The sequence below is a fragment of the Pelophylax lessonae genome (assembly GCF_965119305.1).
Source record: "Pelophylax lessonae genome assembly, chromosome: 6".
Lineage (NCBI taxonomy): Eukaryota > Metazoa > Chordata > Amphibia > Anura > Ranidae > Pelophylax > Pelophylax lessonae.
In genome coordinates this window covers 235,355,233-235,382,262 of record NC_138773.1, presented here as the reverse complement: position 1 = coordinate 235,382,262, position 27,030 = coordinate 235,355,233, and the positions used below count along the sequence as shown (strand labels likewise).

Below are 27,030 nucleotides of genomic sequence, written 5' to 3'. Positions count from 1 at the left end.
GGATGAGGAGGCGGTAGAGGATGAGGAAGCGGAGTAGGAGGAGTTACGAACAGGAGGCAAACTGAAGCGCCCTGCAATCCTCGGTGGTGGAAGGACATGCGCCAAATTGCTATCCGCCTCAGGCCCATCCGCCACTGCATTTACCCAGTGTGCCGTTAGGGAGATATAACGCCCCTGACCGTGCTTACTGGTCCACGTATCCGTAGTTAGGTGGACCTTGGCACAGATGGCGTTGCGCAGTGCACACCTGATATTTTCCCCCACTTGGTTGTGCAGGGAAGGGATGGCTTGCCTGGAAAAGTAGTGGCGGCTGGGCACGACGTACTGTGGGACAGCCACCGACATAAGGTTTTTAAAACTGTGCGTCTCCACCAGACGGAATGACAGCATTTCAAAGGCCAATAATTTTGAAATGCTGGCATTCAGGGCCAGGGATCGCGGGTGGGTAGGGGGGTACTTCCTCTTCCTCTCAAGTGTTTGGGAGATGGAAAGCTGAACGCTTCCACGGGACATTGTGGAGATGGTTGTTGGTGACCCAGGTGGTGGTGTTGCTGACAGATCGTCTGTTTGCGGGGTGGCAGGTGCCGGTATCACTACAGATGTGGCTGGAGCGGCCGAGACTGCAGCAGAAGAGGAAGCAGGATGAGCCAGAGACGTTTCTTGGTTTTGAAGGTGTGTACTCCACTGCAGCTCGTGCTTTGCACTTAGATGCCTGATCATGCAGGTTGTGCTCAGGTTGAGAAGGTTCATGCCTCGCTTCAAGCTCTGATTGCACAGGGTGCAAACCACTCGTGTCCTGTCATCAGCACATTTTCTAAAGAACTTCCACGCTAGAGAACTCCTTTGAGCTGACTTTGGTGCGCTCGTTCCCTTGCTGCGTTGGGCAGTAGCGGGCGTAGTGTCTAGGGCACGGCCGCTCCGCTTCTGCACCCTGCTCCCTCTTCTGCTGTGCTGGTGGCTCTGTGCGACCACCGCCTCTTCCTCCAAACTACTCAGGTCACCTGCATGACGTTCATTCCATGTGGGGTCGAGGACCTCATCGTCCTCCACATCATCTTCCACCCAGTCTTCACCCCTGCCCTCCTTGTCGGTCTCCACAATGCTGAACACCGCAGCAGTTGGCACCTGCGTTTCGTCATCATCGGAGACGTGCTGCGATGATCCTTGCATGTACTCATCTTGAGAAATAAGTGGTTGGGCATCGCTGCACTCAATCTCTTCCACTTCTGGGGCAGGGCTAGGTGGATGGCCCTGGGAAACCCTGCTGACAGAGTCCTCAAAAAGAATAAGAGACTGCTGTATGGCTTGGGGCTCAGACTGCTGGCCTGATTTGCAAGGGGGTGAGGTGAAAGACGGTTGGACATTGGCTGCAGGTGCCAACTCTGACCTTTCTGCAGTAGACTGGGTGGGAGACAATGTGAAGGAACTGGAGGCACTGTCAGCAGCAAACCAATCTACTATCGCCTCAACTTGTTCTGGCCTCATCACTTCTAGGGGCGTTTGATGCCCTACCAAATACTGATGCAGGTTCTGTCGCCTACTCACACTTGAGGAAGGTGTTTCACTTGTGCGTGTAGCTGGCACAGATCGACCATGTCCTCTCCTTGCAACAGGAGCTCTACCAGCAGCACCACGACCCAGGCCACGGCCCTTATTTGACGGTCTCCTCATATTTCTGTAATTTAAGATCTTGCCCTAGAAAGGTTTTTATTGAATAGCGGAATAGAAAATATGATCCAAAAAAAGTGTATGTATATCACACGTACACAACCACACTAGGCCCCAATTACTATTGTTTGTACCCCTAAAAGGCTAGATGAGGAGTAGGGGGAGTATGGAACAGGCAGCACCCTCAAACCTTCAGAAGTATGAGATGAACCCCAACAACTTGGAAAGGTGGATCTCTCTCACACGTACCGACACAGACTATCCCGCAATTCAATTGATCCTCAAAGGTTTTTATTGAATAGCGGAATAGGAAATATGATCAAAAAAAGTGTATGTATCTCGCACGTACACAACCACACTAGGCCCCAATTACTATTGTTTGTACCCCTAAAAGGCTAGATGAGGAGTAGGGGGGGTATGGAACAGGCAGCACCCTCAAACCTTCAGAAGTATGAGATGAACCCCAACAACTTGGAAAGGTGGATCTCTCTCACACGTACCGACACAGACTATCCCGCAATTCAATTGATCCTCAAAGGTTTTTATTGAATAGCGGAATAGGAAATATGATCAAAAACAGTGTATGTATCTCGCACGTACACAACCACACTAGGCCCCAATTACTATTGTTTGTACCCCTAAAAGGCTAGATGAGGAGTAGGGGGGGTATGGAACAGGCAGCACCCTCAAACCTTCAGAAGTATGAGATGAACCCCAACAACTTGGAAAGGTGGATCTCTCTCACACGTACCAACACAGACTATCCCCCAATTTAACTGATCCCCAAAGGTTTTTGATTAAATAGCGGAATAGAAAATATGATCCCAAAAAAGTGTATGTATATCACACGTACACAACCACACTAGGCCCCAATTACTATTGTTTGTACCCCTAAAAGGCTAGGAGTAGGGGGAGTATGGAACAGGCAGCACCCTCAAACCTTCAGAAGTATGAGATGAACCCCAACAACTTGGAAAGGTGGATCTCTCTCACACGTACCAACACAGACTATCCCCCAATTTAACTGATCCCCAAAGGTTTTTGATTAAATAGCGGAATAGAAAATATGATCCCAAAAAAGTGTATGTATATCACACGTACACAACCACACTAGGCCCCAATTACTATTGTTTGTACCCCTAAAAGGCTAGGAGTAGGGGGAGTATGGAACAGGCAGCACCCTCAAACCTTCAGAAGTATGAGATGAACCCCAACAACTTGGAAAGGTGGATCTCTCTCACACGTACCAACACAGACTATCCCCCAATTTAACTGATCCCCAAAGGTTTTTGATTAAATAGCGGAATAGAAAATATGATCCCAAAAAAGTGTATGTATATCACACGTACACAACCACACTAGGCCCCAATTACTATTGTTTGTACCCCTAAACGGCTAGGAGTAGGGGGAGTATGGAACAGGCAGCACCCTCAAACCTTCAGAAGTATGAGATGAACCCCAACAACTTGGAAAGGTGGATCTCTCTCACACGTACCAACACAGACTATCCCCCAATTTAACTGATCCCCAAAGGTTTTTGATTAAATAGCGGAATAGAAAATATGATCCCAAAAAAGTGTATGTATATCACACGTACACAACCACACTAGGCCCCAATTACTATTGTTTGTACCCCTAAAAGGCTAGGAGTAGGGGGAGTATGGAACAGGCAGCACCCTCAAACCTTCAGAAGTATGAGATGAACCCCAACAACTTGGAAAGGTGGATCTCTCTCACACGTACCAACACAGACTATCCCCCAATTTAACTGATCCCCAAAGGTTTTTGATTAAATAGCGGAATAGAAAATATGATCCCAAAAAAGTGTATGTATATCACACGTACACAACCACACTAGGCCCCAATTACTATTGTTTGTACCCCTAAAAGGCTAGGAGTAGGGGGAGTATGGAACAGGCAGCACCCTCAAACCTTCAGAAGTATGAGATGAACCCCAACAACTTGGAAAGGTGGATCTCTCTCACACGTACCAACACAGACTATCCCCCAATTTAACTGATCCCCAAAGGTTTTTGATTAAATAGCGGAATAGAAAATATGATCCCAAAAAAGTGTATGTATATCACACGTACACAACCACACTAGGCCCCAATTACTATTGTTTGTACCCCTAAAAGGCTAGGAGTAGGGGGAGTATGGAACAGGCAGCACCCTCAAACCTTCAGAAGTATGAGATGAACCCCAACAACTTGGAAAGGTGGATCTCTCTCACACGTACCAACACAGACTATCCCCCAATTTAACTGATCCCCAAAGGTTTTTGATTAAATAGCGGAATAGAAAATATGATCCCAAAAAAGTGTATGTATATCACACGTACACAACCACACTAGGCCCCAATTACTATTGTTTGTACCCCTAAAAGGCTAGGAGTAGGGGGAGTATGGAACAGGCAGCACCCTCAAACCTTCAGAAGTATGAGATGAACCCCAACAACTTGGAAAGGTGGATCTCTCTCACACGTACCAACACAGACTATCCCCCAATTTAACTGATCCCCAAAGGTTTTTGATTAAATAGCGGAATAGAAAATATGATCCCAAAAAAGTGTATGTATATCACACGTACACAACCACACTAGGCCCCAATTACTATTGTTTGTACCCCTAAAAGGCTAGGAGTAGGGGGAGTATGGAACAGGCAGCACCCTCAAACCTTCAGAAGTATGAGATGAACCCCAACAACTTGGAAAGGTGGATCTCTCTCACACGTACCAACACAGACTATCCCCCAATTTAACTGATCCCCAAAGGTTTTTGATTAAATAGCGGAATAGAAAATATGATCCCAAAAAAGTGTATGTATATCACACGTACACAACCACACTAGGCCCCAATTACTATTGTTTGTACCCCTAAAAGGCTAGGAGTAGGGGGAGTATGGAACAGGCAGCACCCTCAAACCTTCAGAAGTATGAGATGAACCCCAACAACTTGGAAAGGTGGATCTCTCTCACACGTACCAACACAGACTATCCCCCAATTTAACTGATCCCCAAAGGTTTTTGATTAAATAGCGGAATAGAAAATATGATCCCAAAAAAGTGTATGTATATCACACGTACACAACCACACTAGGCCCCAATTACTATTGTTTGTACCCCTAAAAGGCTAGGAGTAGGGGGAGTATGGAACAGGCAGCACCCTCAAACCTTCAGAAGTATGAGATGAACCCCAACAACTTGGAAAGGTGGATCTCTCTCACACGTACCAACACAGACTATCCCCCAATTTAACTGATCCCCAAAGGTTTTTGATTAAATAGCGGAATAGAAAATATGATCCCAAAAAAGTGTATGTATATCACACGTACACAACCACACTAGGCCCCAATTACTATTGTTTGTACCCCTAAAAGGCTAGGAGTAGGGGGAGTATGGAACAGGCAGCACCCTCAAACCTTCAGAAGTATGAGATGAACCCCAACAACTTGGAAAGGTGGATCTCTCTCACACGTACCAACACAGACTATCCCCCAATTTAACTGATCCCCAAAGGTTTTTGATTAAATAGCGGAATAGAAAATATGATCCCAAAAAAGTGTATGTATATCACACGTACACAACCACACTAGGCCCCAATTACTATTGTTTGTACCCCTAAAAGGCTAGGAGTAGGGGGAGTATGGAACAGGCAGCACCCTCAAACCTTCAGAAGTATGAGATGAACCCCAACAACTTGGAAAGGTGGATCTCTCTCACACGTACCAACACAGACTATCCCCCAATTTAACTGATCCCCAAAGGTTTTTGATTAAATAGCGGAATAGAAAATATGATCCCAAAAAAGTGTATGTATATCACACGTACACAACCACACTAGGCCCCAATTACTATTGTTTGTACCCCTAAAAGGCTAGGAGTAGGGGGAGTATGGAACAGGCAGCACCCTCAAACCTTCAGAAGTATGAGATGAACCCCAACAACTTGGAAAGGTGGATCTCTCTCACACGTACCAACACAGACTATCCCCCAATTTAACTGATCCCCAAAGTTTTTGATTAAATAGCGGAATAGAAAATATGATCCCAAAAAAGTGTATGTATATCACACGTACACAACCACACTAGGCCCCAATTACTATTGTTTGTACCCCTAAAAGGCTAGGAGTAGGGGGAGTATGGAACAGGCAGCACCCTCAAACCTTCAGAAGTATGAGATGAACCCCAACAACTTGGAAAGGTGGATCTCTCTCACACGTACCAACACAGACTATCCCCCAATTTAACTGATCCCCAAAGGTTTTTGATTAAATAGCGGAATAGAAAATATGATCCCAAAAAAGTGTATGTATATCACACGTACACAACCACACTAGGCCCCAATTACTATTGTTTGTACCCCTAAAAGGCTAGGAGTAGGGGGAGTATGGAACAGGCAGCACCCTCAAACCTTCAGAAGTATGAGATGAACCCCAACAACTTGGAAAGGTGGATCTCTCTCACACATACCAACACAGACTATCCCCCAATTTAACTGATCCCCAAAGGTTTTTGATTAAATAGCGGAATAGAAAATATGATCCCAAAAAAGTGTATGTATATCACACGTACACAACCACACTAGGCCCCAATTACTATTGTTTGTACCCCTAAAAGGCTAGGAGTAGGGGGAGTATGGAACAGGCAGCACCCTCAAACCTTCAGAAGTATGAGATGAACCCCAACAACTTGGAAAGGTGGATCTCTCTCACACGTACCAACACAGACTATCCCCCAATTTAACTGATCCCCAAAGGTTTTTGATTAAATAGCGGAATAGAAAATATGATCCCAAAAAAGTGTATGTATATCACACGTACACAACCACACTAGGCCCCAATTACTATTGTTTGTACCCCTAAAAGGCTAGGAGTAGGGGGAGTATGGAACAGGCAGCACCCTCAAACCTTCAGAAGTATGAGATGAACCCCAACAACTTGGAAAGGTGGATCTCTCTCACACGTACCAACACAGACTATCCCCCAATTTAACTGATCCCCAAAGGTTTTTGATTAAATAGCGGAATAGAAAATATGATCCCAAAAAAGTGTATGTATATCACACGTACACAACCACACTAGGCCCCAATTACTATTGTTTGTACCCCTAAAAGGCTAGATGAGGAGTAGGGGGAGTATGGAACAGGCAGCACCCTCAAACCTTCAGAAGTATGAGATGAACCCCAACAACTTGGAAAGGTGGATCTCTCTCACACGTACCAACACAGACTATCCCCCAATTTAACTGATCCCCAAAGGTTTTTGATTAAATAGCGGAATAGAAAATATGATCCCAAAAAAGTGTATGTATATCACACGTACACAACCACACTAGGCCCCAATTACTATTGTTTGTACCCCTAAAAGGCTAGGAGTAGGGGGAGTATGGAACAGGCAGCACCCTCAAACCTTCAGAAGTATGAGATGAACCCCAACAACTTGGAAAGGTGGATCTCTCTCACACGTACCAACACAGACTATCCCCCAATTTAACTGATCCCCAAAGGTTTTTGATTAAATAGCGGAATAGAAAATATGATCCCAAAAAAGTGTATGTATATCACACGTACACAACCACACTAGGCCCCAATTACTATTGTTTGTACCCCTAAAAGGCTAGGAGTAGGGGGAGTATGGAACAGGCAGCACCCTCAAACCTTCAGAAGTATGAGATGAACCCCAACAACTTGGAAAGGTGGATCTCTCTCACACGTACCAACACAGACTATCCCCCAATTTAACTGATCCCCAAAGGTTTTTGATTAAATAGCGGAATAGAAAATATGATCCCAAAAAAGTGTATGTATATCACACGTACACAACCACACTAGGCCCCAATTACTATTGTTTGTACCCCTAAAAGGCTAGGAGTAGGGGGAGTATGGAACAGGCAGCACCCTCAAACCTTCAGAAGTATGAGATGAACCCCAACAACTTGGAAAGGTGGATCTCTCTCACACGTACCAACACAGACTATCCCCCAATTTAACTGATCCCCAAAGGTTTTTGATTAAATAGCGGAATAGAAAATATGATCCCAAAAAAGTGTATGTATATCACACGTACACAACCACACTAGGCCCCAATTACTATTGTTTGTACCCCTAAAAGGCTAGGAGTAGGGGGAGTATGGAACAGGCAGCACCCTCAAACCTTCAGAAGTATGAGATGAACCCCAACAACTTGGAAAGGTGGATCTCTCTCACACGTACCAACACAGACTATCCCCCAATTTAACTGATCCCCAAAGGTTTTTGATTAAATAGCGGAATAGAAAATATGATCCCAAAAAAGTGTATGTATATCACACGTACACAACCACACTAGGCCCCAATTACTATTGTTTGTACCCCTAAAAGGCTAGGAGTAGGGGGAGTATGGAACAGGCAGCACCCTCAAACCTTCAGAAGTATGAGATGAACCCCAACAACTTGGAAAGGTGGATCTCTCTCACACGTACCAACACAGACTATCCCCCAATTTAACTGATCCCCAAAGGTTTTTGATTAAATAGCGGAATAGAAAATATGATCCCAAAAAAGTGTATGTATATCACACGTACACAACCACACTAGGCCCCAATTACTATTGTTTGTACCCCTAAAAGGCTAGGAGTAGGGGGAGTATGGAACAGGCAGCACCCTCAAACCTTCAGAAGTATGAGATGAACCCCAACAACTTGGAAAGGTGGATCTCTCTCACACGTACCAACACAGACTATCCCCCAATTTAACTGATCCCCAAAGGTTTTTGATTAAATAGCGGAATAGAAAATATGATCCCAAAAAAGTGTATGTATATCACACGTACACAACCACACTAGGCCCCAATTACTATTGTTTGTACCCCTAAAAGGCTAGGAGTAGGGGGAGTATGGAACAGGCAGCACCCTCAAACCTTCAGAAGTATGAGATGAACCCCAACAACTTGGAAAGGTGGATCTCTCTCACACGTACCAACACAGACTATCCCCCAATTTAACTGATCCCCAAAGTTTTTGATTAAATAGCGGAATAGAAAATATGATCCCAAAAAAGTGTATGTATATCACACGTACACAACCACACTAGGCCCCAATTACTATTGTTTGTACCCCTAAAAGGCTAGGAGTAGGGGGAGTATGGAACAGGCAGCACCCTCAAACCTTCAGAAGTATGAGATGAACCCCAACAACTTGGAAAGGTGGATCTCTCTCACACGTACCAACACAGACTATCCCCCAATTTAACTGATCCCCAAAGGTTTTTGATTAAATAGCGGAATAGAAAATATGATCCCAAAAAAGTGTATGTATATCACACGTACACAACCACACTAGGCCCCAATTACTATTGTTTGTACCCCTAAAAGGCTAGGAGTAGGGGGAGTATGGAACAGGCAGCACCCTCAAACCTTCAGAAGTATGAGATGAACCCCAACAACTTGGAAAGGTGGATCTCTCTCACACATACCAACACAGACTATCCCCCAATTTAACTGATCCCCAAAGGTTTTTGATTAAATAGCGGAATAGAAAATATGATCCCAAAAAAGTGTATGTATATCACACGTACACAACCACACTAGGCCCCAATTACTATTGTTTGTACCCCTAAAAGGCTAGGAGTAGGGGGAGTATGGAACAGGCAGCACCCTCAAACCTTCAGAAGTATGAGATGAACCCCAACAACTTGGAAAGGTGGATCTCTCTCACACGTACCAACACAGACTATCCCCCAATTTAACTGATCCCCAAAGGTTTTTGATTAAATAGCGGAATAGAAAATATGATCCCAAAAAAGTGTATGTATATCACACGTACACAACCACACTAGGCCCCAATTACTATTGTTTGTACCCCTAAAAGGCTAGGAGTAGGGGGAGTATGGAACAGGCAGCACCCTCAAACCTTCAGAAGTATGAGATGAACCCCAACAACTTGGAAAGGTGGATCTCTCTCACACGTACCAACACAGACTATCCCCCAATTTAACTGATCCCCAAAGGTTTTTGATTAAATAGCGGAATAGAAAATATGATCCCAAAAAAGTGTATGTATATCACACGTACACAACCACACTAGGCCCCAATTACTATTGTTTGTACCCCTAAAAGGCTAGGAGTAGGGGGAGTATGGAACAGGCAGCACCCTCAAACCTTCAGAAGTATGAGATGAACCCCAACAACTTGGAAAGGTGGATCTCTCTCACACGTACCAACACAGACTATCCCCCAATTTAACTGATCCCCAAAGGTTTTTGATTAAATAGCGGAATAGAAAATATGATCCCAAAAAAGTGTATGTATATCACACGTACACAACCACACTAGGCCCCAATTACTATTGTTTGTACCCCTAAAAGGCTAGATGAGGAGTAGGGGGAGTATGGAACAGGCAGCACCCTCAAACCTTCAGAAGTATGAGATGAACCCCAACAACTTGGAAAGGTGGATCTCTCTCACACGTACCAACACAGACTATCCCCCAATTTAACTGATCCCCAAAGGTTTTTGATTAAATAGCGGAATAGAAAATATGATCCCAAAAAAGTGTATGTATATCACACGTACACAACCACACTAGGCCCCAATTACTATTGTTTGTACCCCTAAAAGGCTAGGAGTAGGGGGAGTATGGAACAGGCAGCACCCTCAAACCTTCAGAAGTATGAGATGAACCCCAACAACTTGGAAAGGTGGATCTCTCTCACACGTACCAACACAGACTATCCCCCAATTTAACTGATCCCCAAAGGTTTTTGATTAAATAGCGGAATAGAAAATATGATCCCAAAAAAGTGTATGTATATCACACGTACACAACCACACTAGGCCCCAATTACTATTGTTTGTACCCCTAAAAGGCTAGGAGTAGGGGGAGTATGGAACAGGCAGCACCCTCAAACCTTCAGAAGTATGAGATGAACCCCAACAACTTGGAAAGGTGGATCTCTCTCACACGTACCAACACAGACTATCCCCCAATTTAACTGATCCCCAAAGGTTTTTGATTAAATAGCGGAATAGAAAATATGATCCCAAAAAAGTGTATGTATATCACACGTACACAACCACACTAGGCCCCAATTACTATTGTTTGTACCCCTAAAAGGCTAGATGAGGAGTAGGGGGAGTATGGAACAGGCAGCACCCTCAAACCTTCAGAAGTATGAGATTGTGTTCACTGTACCCCACAAAGATTGAGTTCACTGCACCCCACAATGATTGTGTTCACTGCACCCCACAAAGATTGTGTTCACTGCACCTCACAAAGATTGTGTTCACTGTACCCCCCAAAGATTGTGTTCACTGCACCCCACAAAGATTCTGTTCCTTGTACCCCACAAAGATTGTGTTCACTGCACCCCAAAAAGATTGTGTTCACTGCACCCCAAAAAGGATGTTGTTCACTGCACCCCAAAAAGGATGTTGTTCACTCCACCCCAAAAAGATTGTGTTCACTGCACCCCACAAAGATTGTGTTCACTGCACCCCAAAAAGATTGTGTTCACTGCACCCCAAAAATGATTTTGTTCACTGCACCCCAAAAAGGATTTTGTTCACTGCACCCCAAAAAGGATGTTGTTCACTCCACCCCAAAAAGATTTTGTTCACTGCACCCCAAAAAGATTGTGTTCACTGCACCCCAAAAAGGATGTTGTTCACTGCACCCCAAAAAGGATTTTGTTCACTGCACCCCAAAAAGATTGTGTTCACTGCACCCCAAAAAGATTGTGTTCACTGCACCCCACAAAGGATTTTGTTCACTGCACCCCACAAAGATTGTGTTCACTGCACACCAAAAAGGATTGTGTTCACTGCACCCCAAAAAGATTGTGTTCACTGCAGCCCAAAAAGATTGTGTTCACTGCAGCCCAAAAAGATTGTGTTCACTGCAGCCCAAAAAGATTGTGTTCACTGCAGCCCAAAAAGATTGTGTTCACTGCAGCTCACACACAGAAAAATGGATGTGGATCACTGACACCTGCCTATCTCCAATCCCACACCACACAGCAATATCGATTGTAGTTTGTAGAACACAGTTTCCCTAAAATTCAGCAGACTCTGTCCCTAACAGGATTGAGAAGAGATCGTAGATCAGGATTGAGTGCAGACCCCACCCCCCACACAGCAATATCGATTGTAGTTTGTAGAAGACACTGACCCTATAATTCAGCAGACTCTATCCCTAAAATGCCTACAACTCGCCCTGCCTAAACACTCCGACCTGTCCCTCAATTCTATCCGGACACAAATGGTTTTTTCCTGCCTATCTTTCCCTAATCAGCAGCCAGCACGTTGATGTGTGCTCTGTCCCTGAATCTAAGCAGCATAATGACGCCGCTGCGGCTGCCTCGAACTTATAAAGACTTGGTCACATGCTTCAGGCGGCCAATCACAGCTACTGAGACATTTGCAGGCATGGCTGGGATGGCTTAAGGCACACCAGTTAAACGATTGTTGATTGGCTGTTGAAAGCCCACCATGAAAAGAGCGCCAAAGCATGCAAAACCCGGAAATAAAACGACCGAACACGGATTTTTACCCGAACATACAGTAAAGTGTCCGTGTCCGTGTTCGGGTACAAAAAATCCAATTATTCGGTACGAACACGAATAATACAGTCCGTGTTCGCTCAACACTAGTGACCATATATTATTTTTATTTTTTATCTTATTTTTTTTCCCCCTTTGTTTTTTCCTTTGGTACAGTTTTTATATGCTGTATTTCACATCTAAGATTTTAGATTTCGATCCATTGGAGAAAAATGCTTATATTCTAAGAGAGAGTGGTAGAAGCGAGAAATTAACAATAAATGAAGCATAAAGGAACGTAGTGGTCAGAGTTGATTTGGTGATGGGTAATAGAGAGAAGGAATGAGGAAAAGACCAGGATAATTGATATTATTGAAAAATTTTCTCCCTTTATTTTTTAATGTGTAAATAATTTATTTGTTTTTGTAAAGAAAATATTCAGAAAAAATTATCTAAATGTTTTTGAAACAGACCTACATTTCAGAGAAACACCCAACACCCACTGCAGCTGTTACTGATAAAATTAATATTTTTTTTTTTTATTATTAGTTTACCAAACACTTACCTGTTCTCGATTTTTGCTGTCACTGCTGCAGACATTTCTGCCTCCTGACACGTCTCCTATCTTCTCCTCCTCCTTTTCTTTCCCCTTCTTCCCTTTCCCAAAATATCAGCTGACCCACTCAATTCCAAAAACCTATTTTTTTTTTTTGTTATAGAGAACTCTCTGCATCTTCCATTTCAACATATGGCCTGTTCTCATTGCTTTTTGTCCCTACGTTTAGGCCTGTGTGTTTTGTCTTAAAAATGTATCATTTAGCGCACCTCAGAAGGAGTGAAGAATCGCTCCCAGAATGCTACCTTTGGGTACACTCGGACTGGCATATATTCTTGGGCTTAAAAAATAAAATTATGTGTGGGATATATGGATAGCTCCTTGCGGTTACACCCAGGAGAGGCAAAAACTCTAAAACCTGCCCTCATTCATCTTATATGTCATGGCTGGTTAGACAGTGCCTTGCGAAAGTATTCGGCCCCCTTGAACTTTGCGACCTTTTACCACATTTCAGGCTTCAAACATAAAGATATAAAACTGTAATTTTTTGTGAAGAATCAACAACAAGTGGGACACAATCATGAAGTGGAATGAAATTTATTGGATATTTCAAACTTTGTTAACAAATAAAAAACTGAAAAATTGGGTGTGCAAAATTATTCAGCCCCTTTACTTTCAGTGCAGCAAACTCTCTCCAGAAGTTCAGTGAGGATCTCTGAATGATCCAATGTTGACCTAAATGACTAATGATGATAAATAGAATCCACCTGTGTGTAATCAAGTCTCCGTATAAATGCACCTGCACTGTGATAGTCTCAAAGGTCCGTTTAAAGCGCAGAGAGCATCATGAAGAACAAGGAACACACCAGGCAGGTCCGAGATACTGTTGTGGAGAAGTTCAAAGCCGGATTTGGATACAAAAAGATTTCCCAAGCTTTCAACATCCCAAGGAGCACTGTGCAAGCGATAATATTGAAATGGAAGGAAGTGGAAGGAGTATCAGACCACTGCAAATCTACAAAGATCTGGCCGTCCTTCTAAACTTTCAGCTCATACAAGGAGAAGACTGATCAGAGATGCAGCCAAGAGGCCCATGATCACTCTGGATGAACTTCAGAGATCTACAGCTGAGGTGGGAGACTCTGTCCATAGGACAAAAATCAGTCGTACACTGCACAAATCTGGCCTTTATGGAAAAGTGGCAAGAAGAAAGCCATTTCTTAAAGATATCCATAAAAAGTGTTGTTTAAAGTTTGCCACAAGCCACCTGGGAGACACACCAAACATGTGGAAGAAGATGCTCTGGTCAGATGAAACCGAAATCAAACTTTTTGGCAACCATGCAAAACGATATGTTTGGCGTAAAAGCAACACAGCTCATCACCCTGAACACACCATCCCCACTGTCAAACATGGTGGTGGCAGCATCATGGTTTGGGCCTGCTTTTCTTCAGCAGGGACAGGGAAGATGGTTAAAATTGATGGGAAGATGGATGGAGCCAAATACAGGACCATTCTGGAAGAAAACCTGATGGAGTCTGCAAAAGACCTGAGACTGGGACGGAGATTTTTCTTCCAACAAGACAATGATCCAGAACATAAAGCAAAATCTACAATGGAATGGTTCACAAACATATCCAGGTGTTAGAATGTCAAAGTCCAGACCTGAATCCAATCCAGTGGCGGCCGGCCGATAGGGGGCGCAGGGGCGCCGCCCCCCAAGAAAAAAAAGAAAAAAAAAGATTAAAAAAAAAATAAATTTTTAGCCCACTAGGGGCGCCGGACTCACTGGTGGCTATGAGGGGTGGGGTTTCCACCCGGCAGAGGCGCTGATTGGCGGCCTTCTGGTGGGTCACCTGGGCGCAGAGCAATGAACTCCAACACTCCCCCTTTTGTGATGTCCTGGATGTGATTGGTCCAGACTCCAGCCTGGACCAATCATGATTCAGGACATCCCTGCTGACCTCATTGGGGGCAGTTCCGGTGCATCACCGCCCGGTCACCTTCCGGCCACCGCAAACGAAGAGGAGTCTAGAGGAGAGGAGAAGCCTGCGCCGCTCGGCTTCCCGCCGGTTCCCGCCGCCGCAGAACGAAGAGGAGAGGGAGAAGCCGCTCACTTTCCCGCCGGTTCCTGCCGCCGTCAGCATGTAGAGGACTCGAGGAAAGGAGCAGCCGCCGTGGACGTCTCGCATGCAGCGTGAGTGTGGAGTCAGTGAGCCAGCCCAGGAGAGCAGGTAAGTGATTGAAGCCCTGACCTGTGACATGACCTGTGACATGCCTGTGCCAAGACCTGTGCCATGCCTATACCATCTCCTGTACCATGACCTGTGACATGCCTGTACGATGACCTGTGCCATGCCTATACTATCACCTGTGCCATGCCTGTACCATGACCTCAAAGTCACGCAATATTTTACTGCGTTTTTTTGCCGCGAAGCAATACCTATTACATTTTTCTTTTTTTGCCCCCCCCCCCCCAAAAAATTTTGAGTACCAGCTGCCACTGATACAATCGAGAATCTGTGGAAAGAACTGAAAACTGCTGTTCACAAATGCTCTCCATCCAACCTCACTGAGCTCGAGCTGTTTTTCAAGGAGGAATGGGCAAACATTTCAGTCTCTCTATGTGCAAAACTGATAGAGACATACCCCAAGTGACTTATAGCTGTAATCGCAGCAAAAGGTGGCGCTACAAAGTATTAACTTAAGGGGGCTGAATAATTTTGCACGCCCAATTTTTCCATTTTTTATTTGTTAAAGTTTGAAATATCCAATAAATTTTGTTCCACTTCATGATTGTGTCCCACTTGATGTTGTTTCTTCACCGTAATATATGAATGTCGGGTTTTTTTTTTTTTTTTTTTTTTTTTACTTTGTTCCTTTATAAATCCGAATCATAAGAATTGATTTCTTATCTTATAGTGTGTATTTGCACTTCACTGAACAGGATGTACATTTATTTTTACACAGTGTTAACCATTCCTACTTCTTGCTGCATAACTACTTTACATAATATATATGAGACAAAAAAGAATTGCACTTTTGTACCCTTTTCTACCTGCACTCTATTTCACTGGAAGTATACTTCTGTTACTTTGTATGGTGACCTTCAATTTATTGTACATTTTTTTTATATGTACTGTGTACTTCATAAACCATTAAAAATGTTATATATGTTAAATATGAGTGTAACATGTAACATGCTCCCAAAGATGGACTCATTCTTTAACGTGACAAAACTCCTGACCTTTTTCTAAGCCTTTTCCTTCTTCAGTCTGCCCAAAAATCTGCTGCTGGTAATTTTTTTCTTAAAGCCAAACTCCAGGAAATTAACATTTGGGTGTAATTCAAACAACTCAAACATAATGTTAAACCCAATCACTAAAATTTCATACAAGTTTTAAGATGATATAATTCAGAAAGATTGTTTTTAATTATTTTTAATTTAATGGATAGTTTTCATGAAAAAAAAACCAAACAGCTGGTGATACTTGTATAAAGGTCTTTGGTTGGGCACTTTGTGTTATGGGGTGACATGGACAGGCTGTAAAGAGGCTGCAGGACATTGGCATCAATAGTAAAGGATTGTCATTGATCCTAGCTGTCAGTGACCCTATGACCAGCCACTACACTCATCCTTATAATTGCAGTAGGGTTGAGTTACTAAAACTGGAGAGTACAAAATCTGATGCGGCTCTGCAGATACCAATCAGCTTCCAGGTTTTATTGTCAAAGCTTAATTGAACAAGCTGAAGTTAGAAGCTGATGACTACCATGCACATCTACACCAGATTCTGAATGCTCCAGGTTTAGTAAATTAACCCCGGTGGGTCCACAGATGTTTACCAGAGGCTTCAGCTAAACCTTTTGAGATGCAGACTAAAGAAGTCCTTTATATTTGAATTCTTTTCAACATGCTATGTCAGGAATTACCATGGTATAGTTTAAAGTAGTTGTAAAGGTTTTTTTTTTTTTTTTTTTTTTTCTTTTTCTTAAAAATAACAAACATGTTATACTTACCTGCTCTGTTCAAGGGTTTTGCACAGAGCAGCCCTGATCCTCCTTTTTGGGGTTCCCCCGGTGGTGTTCCTGGCTCCTCCTGTTTATTGAATGCCCCCACGGAGAGACGCTTTTCATGGGGTCACCCGTGCGGGCGTGCTCATGAGTCCCGCTGCTGCGTCCATTGACGCAGACAGCAGGACTCAGCCCCGCTCACAGCTCCCATGTCAATGGATTTGATTGACAGCAATGGGAGCTGCTGCTATCAATCTATCAAATGAGGACCTGAGACAGCTGCTAGAGCCTCTGGGCTCGTGCTCGTTGCTAGAATGATCAGGTTCAGGTAAGAAAAAGGAGGGTTGAGGGGGGCAGCTGAAGTACAGAAGGTTTTTCATCCTAATGCATAGAATGCTTTAAGGTGAAAAACCATGAGACTTTACAACTCCTTTAACACCAGTTAGATGAACATTTTCTGATTGGTGGCTATGGGAAATCACAGTTTTAAAATAGAATGACTTAAAAGAGCTCAATGAAATGCTGAATCTGCAAATAATTGTAGGTTGTCAAGAAGATAACACCAAAACAATCAAAATGAATCAAGTTTATTAACAGTCTGATAAAGTGAAAAGAAGTTCACAAAGGAACAACAAAAAAAAAAGAAAAGAAAAAGAATCTGGTTTTCCTAGTGTCAAAGACATTTTCTTTTGAAAGTACCAAAGGATACGTGTGCATAGGTCAACAAACTATTTACATGCTTTTAATATTTACATGCTCTGATCGTGTATATGTGATTCATAAATAGTAAAACCCACTACAAATATCCCTTCAGTCCACCGCAATTACCACGTCGTGAATCGCATCCCAGTCTTCTCGCCTTTACTGGAATTTAAATTCTGAAGATAAATGATTTCCTCCAGTGTCCTAATTTCAGTCCACCAAAAAGATATATATATATAAAATGATGTACATTTTGACATATGCTTAAATTACATCACAGGTTAGGCTTTTCCTCCATTTCCCAATCTTTTTGCTTTTTTTCTATTGTCCGTAAATTGTAAAAAAAAAAAAAAAAAAAAAAAAAGATTAGATTTCCCTTACACTTTCTTCATTGTTGTTAATGGATTTTGAATTTCTTTCTGTAAAGAAGGAAGAGAGTAAGACCGATTAAAACAGAATAAAAAATAATAAAGCATTTGTATGTACAGTATAGTTCTTACATAAAATAATCACAGCTACTTGTTTTCACTTCATAACTACCAAATATATTTAAATATAAGACAAAGCAAAGTAAGGTGCTACTTTGTACAATACTAGAAATATGAAAGATATATTTGCTTATTTTATATCTAAAGTCAATTGTTTTTGTTTAGATAGAATAGAAAATGATTAAAACCCCTATCAAGTTCCTTTTTATTTAAATTGAATTCCTTTCTTGAGACACAGTAAAAAGTGAGGCGTGATCTCTTCAAAGTGAGGGACATCAATTTTTTCATTGGGACAATTACTTTTGGTTCTGGTGCCAGTGGCCCTCCTGACAAATAGAGTTGGGAGTTTAGTCCTGCCTCCTGTATCATGATTTCTTCTTAGCTCATTCCTTTGATACGCTTTCTCCCCAGCAAAATGGGAGGCTTTGGACTGAGGGCATTTGGTGCCCTGACATGGCATGCAGGAAACTGGAGATGGCTGCTGTGTTCTGCTGGTTGTGGCTTGGAACTTTTTTTTTCCCCACTGCTTTAAAGGATCAGTCAACCCAAAAAGAAAATATTGTTTTTTAAAGAATTCTGCTCAGCTGAACCACACATTCTTTTCTATTTCTGAAACATCCCAAGAATTAAGCCCCCCCCCCCAGTGGAGTTGTTGTGTCTGATCCAGGATTTTCACTGCAGTCAATAAAAAGTCTGTATGGAGGTCACATTCCCCTTTTTTGCTCACTCCAAACTGGAAATTTAAAGGAGGGACCAGAAAAACCTCCTGTAGTGGCCATAGCAGAGAAACAGTGCTGCAAATTAAAATGCAGAGATCTCACTGCTGACTCGTGTGAAGGGATATGTGTGAAGGCCATAGGTCATTCCACCCATCACCTATCATTTAAAACTGAACTATTAGCTTTGATTGCCCTATATTTAGACTTAATGAAGCCTATTAAACAAGAACCTGTACAGTACTGGTATGATAAGTTCTTCTGAAGGAATCCAGGCATGTCTTTCTAGGCGATATGATTGAAAAGCTGTAAATATCCATATACTGTAAGCTAGGGTGGCATTGTTGTAAAATATGCATGGTTTCTTTCTAGCAAACCATTATATTGCTGTGTAAAAATTGGTATGAATGTATCATCTTTGATGTGTGAAGAGAATGATGTTTCATATTCACACTACCCTTGTTAACTGAATTTATAGCTGCAATAAAAGACTAGCACTGTCCAGCAACCGCTGAAACTATATGGTACTCTTAACAAATGGGAAATATCTTTAGCTAACTCACTAACTAATATGATTTCAAAATAAAAAGCATCTAACCTATGACCTTAGACTTTCTATTTTTAAAATATGGTCAAGTTTCTTTTTGCATTAGGACAATGATTCACAATAATACAATGTATATCATAGACAAATATGGTGTTGATGATGCACTTTGCAAGTATCCCTTCTCTAGTACAAATAAGGTTTTGTGTCCACTAATTACCCATGGCAGCTGGTAAACTTTGCAGGTTGTCTGGAAGGCATCGCCTGGATCCCCTCATACAATGCTTAGACCTCACTAATCTATAGAGTGCATAGGGAGTATGCCAAAGATCTAAATTTGAAACTGGACGATAAGTACTCCTGGTCTGGGAGGCACCTAGGTTGCTCTAGAGGCTAAAGTAAAGCTATGTGTTAAGGCAGGTTTACAGCTTGACAAACAGTGTACATGCATTGGGCAACTTGAAAATTGTTTATATTGCTATTTTTTAAAAAAGCATTAGCTTTAAACAAGTATATATGAACCCTCACCTTGTAAAACAACCCATTCAGTGTAAAATTGATATCAAAGGCAAAACATTTGTGTATACATAGAAAATACATTATTGTGACAGACCCAACTGGGATAGGGGCTTTTGGAGGGAGCTGCAAGGGAGCCTCTTGCCTACTGACTAAGGGCCCTGGCATTTGAGGGAGCTACAAGAATTAAGGAAGGTGTCCTATTCTATAATGCCAGTAATCTAGTTAACCATTTCTGGATTGGATTTGCCCCCTTAATGACAAGGCCTTTTTTTGCGATTCGGCACTGCGGTACATTAACGGGAAAATTGGACGGTCATGCCACGCTGTACCCAAATAAAATTGATGTCCTTTTTTTTTCCCTACAAATAGAGCTTCCTTTTGGTGATATTTGATCACCTGTGCGATTTTTATTATTTTTTTTTTGAGATCTAAACAAAAAAAGAGCAACAGTTCTGAAAAAAAAAACAACATTTTTCACATTCTGCTATATACAGATGAAATAAAATTAAAAATCAAATTTTTTAAATCCCTTTGGGCCAATTTGTATTCTGCTACATATTTTTGGTAAAATAAAATTGCAATAAGCGTTTTATGATTGGTTTGCACAAAACGTATTGTCTGCTTTTTTACTAGTAATGGAGGCGATCTGCGATTTTTAACGGAACTGCAACATTTTTTACACTTTTGGGGGGACCAGTGACATTGCTACAGTAATCAGTGCTAAAAATATGCACTGTTACTGTAATAATGACACTGGCAGAGAAGGGGTTAACCCAGAGGTGATCAAAGGGTTAAGTGTGAGCCTAGGGGAGTGTTTTCTAACTGTATGGGAGAGGAACTTGTAAAATGAACACAGAGACCTGTGATCCTATATAGGAGGAACACAGGCGCTCTGTGATCATTTCAGAGAGAACAATGGTCTGCTGTGTTTACTCTGAGAGAGACTGTCCTTCTCTCTCAGCGGGGAAAGATCGCGGGTGCCTGGAGGCAATCAGTGCCACTGGTCCCATGGATCGTCATCCCGATGCCTACTGGGGAAGGGAACAGCCGAGCCAGCTTGCCGCAGTATATATGCGGCGGGTGGTTGGCACGCGGTTAAACACAAACATATAACATCCCACAATAGTTTGGTAATGAGGTGAAGTTGACACGATACTAGCAGACAGACAAACAATAGGTGATTGGCCTAACAATGGGAATTCATACCTAGGAGGAACAATGGGAAATGATACCATGGGAGAAAGATGCCTTAACCACTTAAGCCCCGGAAGATTTTACCCCCTTCCTGACCAGGGTTTTTTTTTGTGATTTTTTTTTTACTGCGTGACTTTAACGGACAATTGCGCGGTCGTGCGACGCTGTACCTAAACGAATTTCACGTCCTTTTTTTCCCATAAACAGAGCTTTATTTTGGTGGTATTTGATCACCTGTGCGATTTTTTGATCATGCGCTATAAACAAAAAAAGAGCGTAAATTTTTGCAAAAATAACTATTTTTCACTTTTTTTTTTTTTTATATGAAATTCCCCCCCAAAAAAATGTAAAAATCAAAATTTTTTAACATTTTCGGCCAAATTGTTTTACGCTACATATGTTTGGTAAAAAAAATCGCAAAAAGCGTATTTTGATTGGTTTGCGCAAAAGTTATCGCGTTTACTAACAAAGGGAAAGATTTTTGTCATTTTTGGTGTTTTTTTTTTTAACGAGTAATGGCGGCGATCTGCGATTTTTTTTTTTTTTTTGCGGTACTGCCACATTGGGGCAGACAGATCAGACCCTTGACTGACATTTTTGACACTTTTGGGGGTACCAGTGACATTACTGCAGTAACTGCTATATATATGCACTGTTACTGAAAAAATTACACTGGCAGGGAAGGAGTTAACTGTATTGGACAGGGAGGGGTTAAGTGTGTCCTAGGGGCGTGATTCTAACTGTAGTGGGACAGGTCTCCTAGTGTAAAAACAAAGATCAACAGAACTGTCTGATCTTAATTTTTACACAGGGGAGAATGATAGGCGGCTTGTTTACATAAGCCGCTCTGTCTTTCTCCCGCTGTACCGGCGATCGTAGTGTGACCGGCGGACATCGGGTCCGCCGGTCACATGCCCGCACTCCTCTGTGAACAAACCGAGGCGGGCGCGCGCTCGCCCGCTATTGGCTCTAGTAGCAGTGACAGGCGAGTGACGTAGATCTACGTCACTTTGCCTGGCCGGGGCTGACTGCCGCAGTAAATATACTGTGCGCAGTCGGCAACCGGTTAATAAACAAATTATAGCAGGAGACCCCAGCGTCAGGTTGTTTTGAGCTGATTATATTAACATCTATTCAGAGTCTCTGAGTCAAGGAGGGGGCGTGAAGCAGTCACTGGTTTGGGCACAGGTCCTAGATTCTCAAAACATGTGTGTTTTTCGGGGAGACATCAATCTAAATCCAAAGCAAAACCACTCCAAGGGTCTCCCAGATGCACACCTCCCAGAATAGATCCCCCTTCAAAATCTGTCACAACAAAAAATACCTTGTTCTTTTCCTTTTTCATAAAGTGATCACATACCCTCTGTTCTCAGCTACATAAGGAGGCTAGAGAGCTGGGGGAGGCAAAATATCAGCACACTGGTCTTCCTAGTGAATGGCTGCGTGTGTGTTTGTGGGGGGGGGGGGGCATGCAAGTACAGGGCTAATCATTGGAGAAGAGAAATCTTTAACTCCCAGCACAGCCAGAAGACTGACCATATTATGTTCTCATGCCTGGTGTGGTAAATTTTTAATAGGAAAGCAAAGTGACTTGCTGGATCACCAGGTATTACTCAAATGAAGTACGGTAATACAAAGCGAAAATTATATTTTTTTCTCTTTTTTTTTTTTTTTTTTTTTTCTTTTTTTTTTTTTTTTTACAAGTATAAGGTACAGTAGACACATATCAGGAATATGTAAAGTTGAATTAATATATTTTTTATTTACAGCTTGGACTTCAGATAAGAAAGACCATGGCATAGTCAGTCTAAGGGGTGCACACTTTTTCAGGGGAAAAAATTATAAAAAAGAAAGATTGCTGTAATGAGCTCTAATTAGCTTACATAGGTTGGGGCAGTGGGTACTACTTGATTTTTCTGCTTGGGCCTCAAAAATGTAGTATTTTGGAACATGCGTAGATTGTTGTATTTACAAATGCTGTAAATGCTACTTTTGGTTTTATAAATATATAATATTGGCAAAGAAGTTCCTTGAATTCTGTGTGCTAAAGGCACTAAAAGACCTCTGTGTGTCTATTACATTCACCTGTATTGCACAAAGCGTTCATATTGCTAAGTACTAATTCATATGTGTAGTCACTAATCAGAATTTACTCTGCTGACGTTAAAGGGGTTCTAAAGGCTCAAGCTTTTTGGCCTTCATGTTGTCTATGCATGAAGGTAAAAAAACATTCTGTGTGCAGCTCCTAACCCCCCCCCCCCCCCTGGCAGCAAGAGCCATTAGCTGTCAATCACAGCCAGTGGGGAGTGAGAAGGGGGTTGTGCGCATGTGCGCAAGTGAGCATGCACGAGTGCCTCCATAGCAAGCGGCTTGTTATGGGGGCACTCAACAGGAGGGAGGAGCCCATAGCAGCAGCGGGGGACCCGAGACGAGGAAGATTGGGGCTGCTGCCTGCAGAACCATTGCACAGAGCAGGTAAGAATAATATGTTATATTGTTTTATTTTATTTCCTTTTGGATCATGTTAAAGCATAAGAAGATAAATTATAGCCGCTATGGCTACCTAAAGCCGATCTTGCATTAATGTCCTCTGTGTCTCTTAACGCGGGCACTCTCTTCTTGCCAAAATGTTGCATTAAAGGCTAACTTCACGTTTTTTGGAAAAAAATAATAAATGCACATATTTTGCGCAGGAGAAAACTATGCATTTATTATTTTATCATCGGAGTTTGCAGAGCATTGCAATCAGTCAGTGGATCCAATGTGCAATGCCAGGCTCATGCAAACATCTAAAGCTCTGTTGCCCATACCTCTGTATGGACTTTCGGTTACACAGCAGTAGGCAGTGTGAATGGACTATAAGCGTGATGAACAACTACAAGCTGTCTGCCATGGGAGGACATGGGTTTCAAAGTTTTCTTATTCACAGATTCCTGTGAATGAATAATGAAGCTGTACAGGCGGAGCCGCGCTGATTTTGGAAAGTGACAGCAGGCGCAGGGAAAGGATCCCCTGGGGAGGATTGAGTGTGTGTGGGGGGGGGGGGGGGCAAGTCTGAAGCATGTTATTTGTTATTAGGGCATGAGTTTGGGCCAAACATTGGCTGTTTGCCCGTGTGATAAACACCCGAATTATCTGGATGTTCGACTGTTTTTTAGGCCCACCGGATGACCACAATGCACTGCCGCACAGTGCATTGGAAGCCCTGATTGGCTGAAGCAATGAAAGCTTTGCCCAATCCGGGCACAGAGCACTGTCAGAGCCATGTTTGGAGAAAGTGACGATGACTAGATGGTAGAATATCAGTTTAGTGTGAATCTAGTGATCGTTCAGTGAGTGTGAGTGTAATGCAACTATTCATTTTTACTTTAGTGTCACTTTAGTGTGAATCTAGTGATAGTTCAGTCAGTGTGTGCAGTAATCCTTCATTTTTACTTTAGTGTGAATCTAGTGATAGTTCAGTCAGTGTGTGCAGTAATCCTTCATTTTTACTTTAGTGTGAATCTAGTGATAGTTCAGTCAGTGTGAGTGTAGTGACCTGACCATTCATTTTTACTTTAGTGTCAGTTTGTTTTGTCATGAAAGCTTTATTGCATTAAAGTTCAGTGTGTTAGTGCATATTTAATGAAGTATATTTCTGTGCATTTCTGTATGTTTAACGCAGTATATTTCTTTGTGTTAGTGCGCGCTTAACGCTGTAAACTATATTTCTGTGTGCTAGTCCGCGTTTAACGCACTTTATTTCTGTGTGTTAGTCCGCGTTAACGCAGTATTTTTCTGTGCGTTAGTGCGTGTTTAACGCAGTATATTTATGTGCGTTAGTGCGTGTTTAACGCAGTATATTTCTGTGCGTTAGTGCGTGTTTAACGCAGTATATTTCTGTGCGTTCCTGCACTTTTAATGCAGTATATTTCAGTGTGTTCCGTGCCGTTAAGCGCAGTACATTTTAGTGCATTGGTGCACATTTAACACCGTATTTTTCTGTGTGTTACTGCACATTTAATGCAGTTTATTTCAGTGCGTTAAATGCCATTTAATGCAGTACATTTCAGTGCATTAGTGCACGTTAACTGCAGTATATTTCTGTGCGTTACTGTGCATTTAACGCAGTATATTTCTGTGCATCAGTGCACGTTTAATGCAGTATATTTCTGTGCGTTAGTGCAGTTATACTGCAGTATATTGTAGTGCGTCGGTGGAGTGTGTCTGTGTAGTGAGTACTCAGGTTAAAGTGCACCAAACACCACTTTCCATTGGTTAAAATGCATCCACGTATACATTTCCAAATCTTTATTTCATTTTGTTAATAAGCACCCCCCCCATAATGTCTGGGAGGCCAGCAAGGAGAGCCAGACATTCCCATGGCACTGTTAGGGGGGAAGCAGTGTATGTGTCCACAGGCAAAGGTGAACGTGGTCAGTCCTCAGGCAGGGCATCAGTATTTCCTCTGTTTAGTGATGTTGCCTGTGCTATCCAGCCACAGCATGCAGAGGAGGTGGTGGACTGACTTACAAATCCATCTTCATCCTCCTCATCCTCCATTACCCAAGCATAGACTATTGCAGTGTTTCTCAACTCCGGTCCTCAGGGCACACTAACAGGCCAGATTTTAAGTATTACCTTGGGGATATGCAGACTAGAATACTGCAATCACTGAGCAGCAAATGATATCACCTGTGATGTATTTCAGTTTTCTTGCAAACATGGCCTGTTAGTGTGCCCTGAGGACCGGAGTTGAGAAACACTGCACTATTGCACAGTCCACTGAAGCTGCCAGAATGGCTAAATCTGTCTCCTTGTCCACAGCTATTCCTGCCATAGTAGCAGCATTAGGCATGAAGGAGTCAGCTGAGTTATTTGAACACAGCGTCAGCCACTTGCTCCTTGACGATGCACAGCCATTATTTGATTCAGATGTTGGTTCTTAGGTTTAGGAAGGTAGGAACATGAACTTACAGAGAGAAGAGAACACTGGTATACAAATTGGCAGTCATGATCCGCCTGCCACAGCATATTGCCAAGTTGTCTCCAGTGGTAATGAGGATAGAGGAGATGATGAGGTCACTGATGTGACTTGGGTGCCGGATAGAGAAGAGGACGAAAGTCAAGGGTAAGGCACATCCCAAACGAAACAGCCATCATGGAGGATTAGAGAGCAGCCGCCCTATTCCATCACATTGTTATCTCCCGGTACACTTCCCACTGCTCAGTTGTCTGCTCCTTTTTTAGCACATGTGCAGCCGATCGTACTGTTGCAATTTGCTAACTTCGTCTCAAGCACATCAAGTGTGGCAAAAACACCAGTCATTTGGGTACCACATGCTTGAGAAGGCATTTACCCTCCTACCACTCAGCCTGTTAGCAAGAGCACCTGAAAGCCACACAAAAGGGACGCAATTCTGTTCCTCCTCCTTACCTCAGTCTACCCCCCTGTACCTCATGACCTCTTATCAGCCTCCACCGACAGTGATGTTGGTATAGCAGAGGGTGTCCCAGGTCCTTGCAACACATCTGCCAGTAGCACACCACCAGCTGTAGACTATAGCCGGCAAATTTCTGCAGCGAAATAAAAAATACCATCCCTGCCACCCACATGCCCAGCGTCTAAATTCACACTTGTCAAAGCTGCTGGCTTTACAACTTCTGCCTTTCCATCTGGTGGATTCTGCCCCATCTGTGAATTTTCAGAATGTACTGTATTACAATGGCAGGTTCCCAGTCGCTATTTTTTTTCACGTAAGGCCAATCCAGCTCTCTACCATCACATGGAAGGCAATGTTGTGGCATCGTTTGACAAGGCAGTCAGCCGCAAAAAGCCCACATTACTGCTGATACATGGTCCAGTAAGCATGGTCAAGGATGCTATATTTCGTTCACAGCACACTGGGTAACTCTGCTTGCAATTCAGAAGGATGCAGGATGGGGCTCAGTGCTGCACAACAAGCTGCAGCTTGTTGTGCTACCACGTTCCTATACAGCTAGTGTTAATGTTGCAAGATTTGTTAGCTCTACCCCCTCCTCCTCCTCCATGCCCTCCTCTGCTGAATTAGTCCTATGAACCACAAGTAACCCCTAAGCGTTCAAGGGGCTATTCAATGAGTCAGGCTAAAAGGTGC

General features: G+C 42.8%; 1 protein-coding gene across 2 annotated transcripts in view; it reads right to left on the bottom strand.

The window, feature by feature from the left end:
* Positions 1 to 17,755: 17,755 nt before the first annotated feature.
* Positions 17,756 to 27,030, bottom strand: part of PDE1A (phosphodiesterase 1A) — a 430,190-nt gene continuing 420,915 nt past the window's right edge. For both annotated transcript variants that reach the window (XM_082262401.1, XM_082262402.1), the window contains exon 14: positions 17,756 to 17,872. In XM_082262401.1, the coding sequence (XP_082118527.1) occupies positions 17,820 to 17,872 (53 nt within the window). In that variant the 3' untranslated portion in view covers positions 17,756 to 17,819. The remainder of the gene's footprint in view (positions 17,873 to 27,030) is intronic.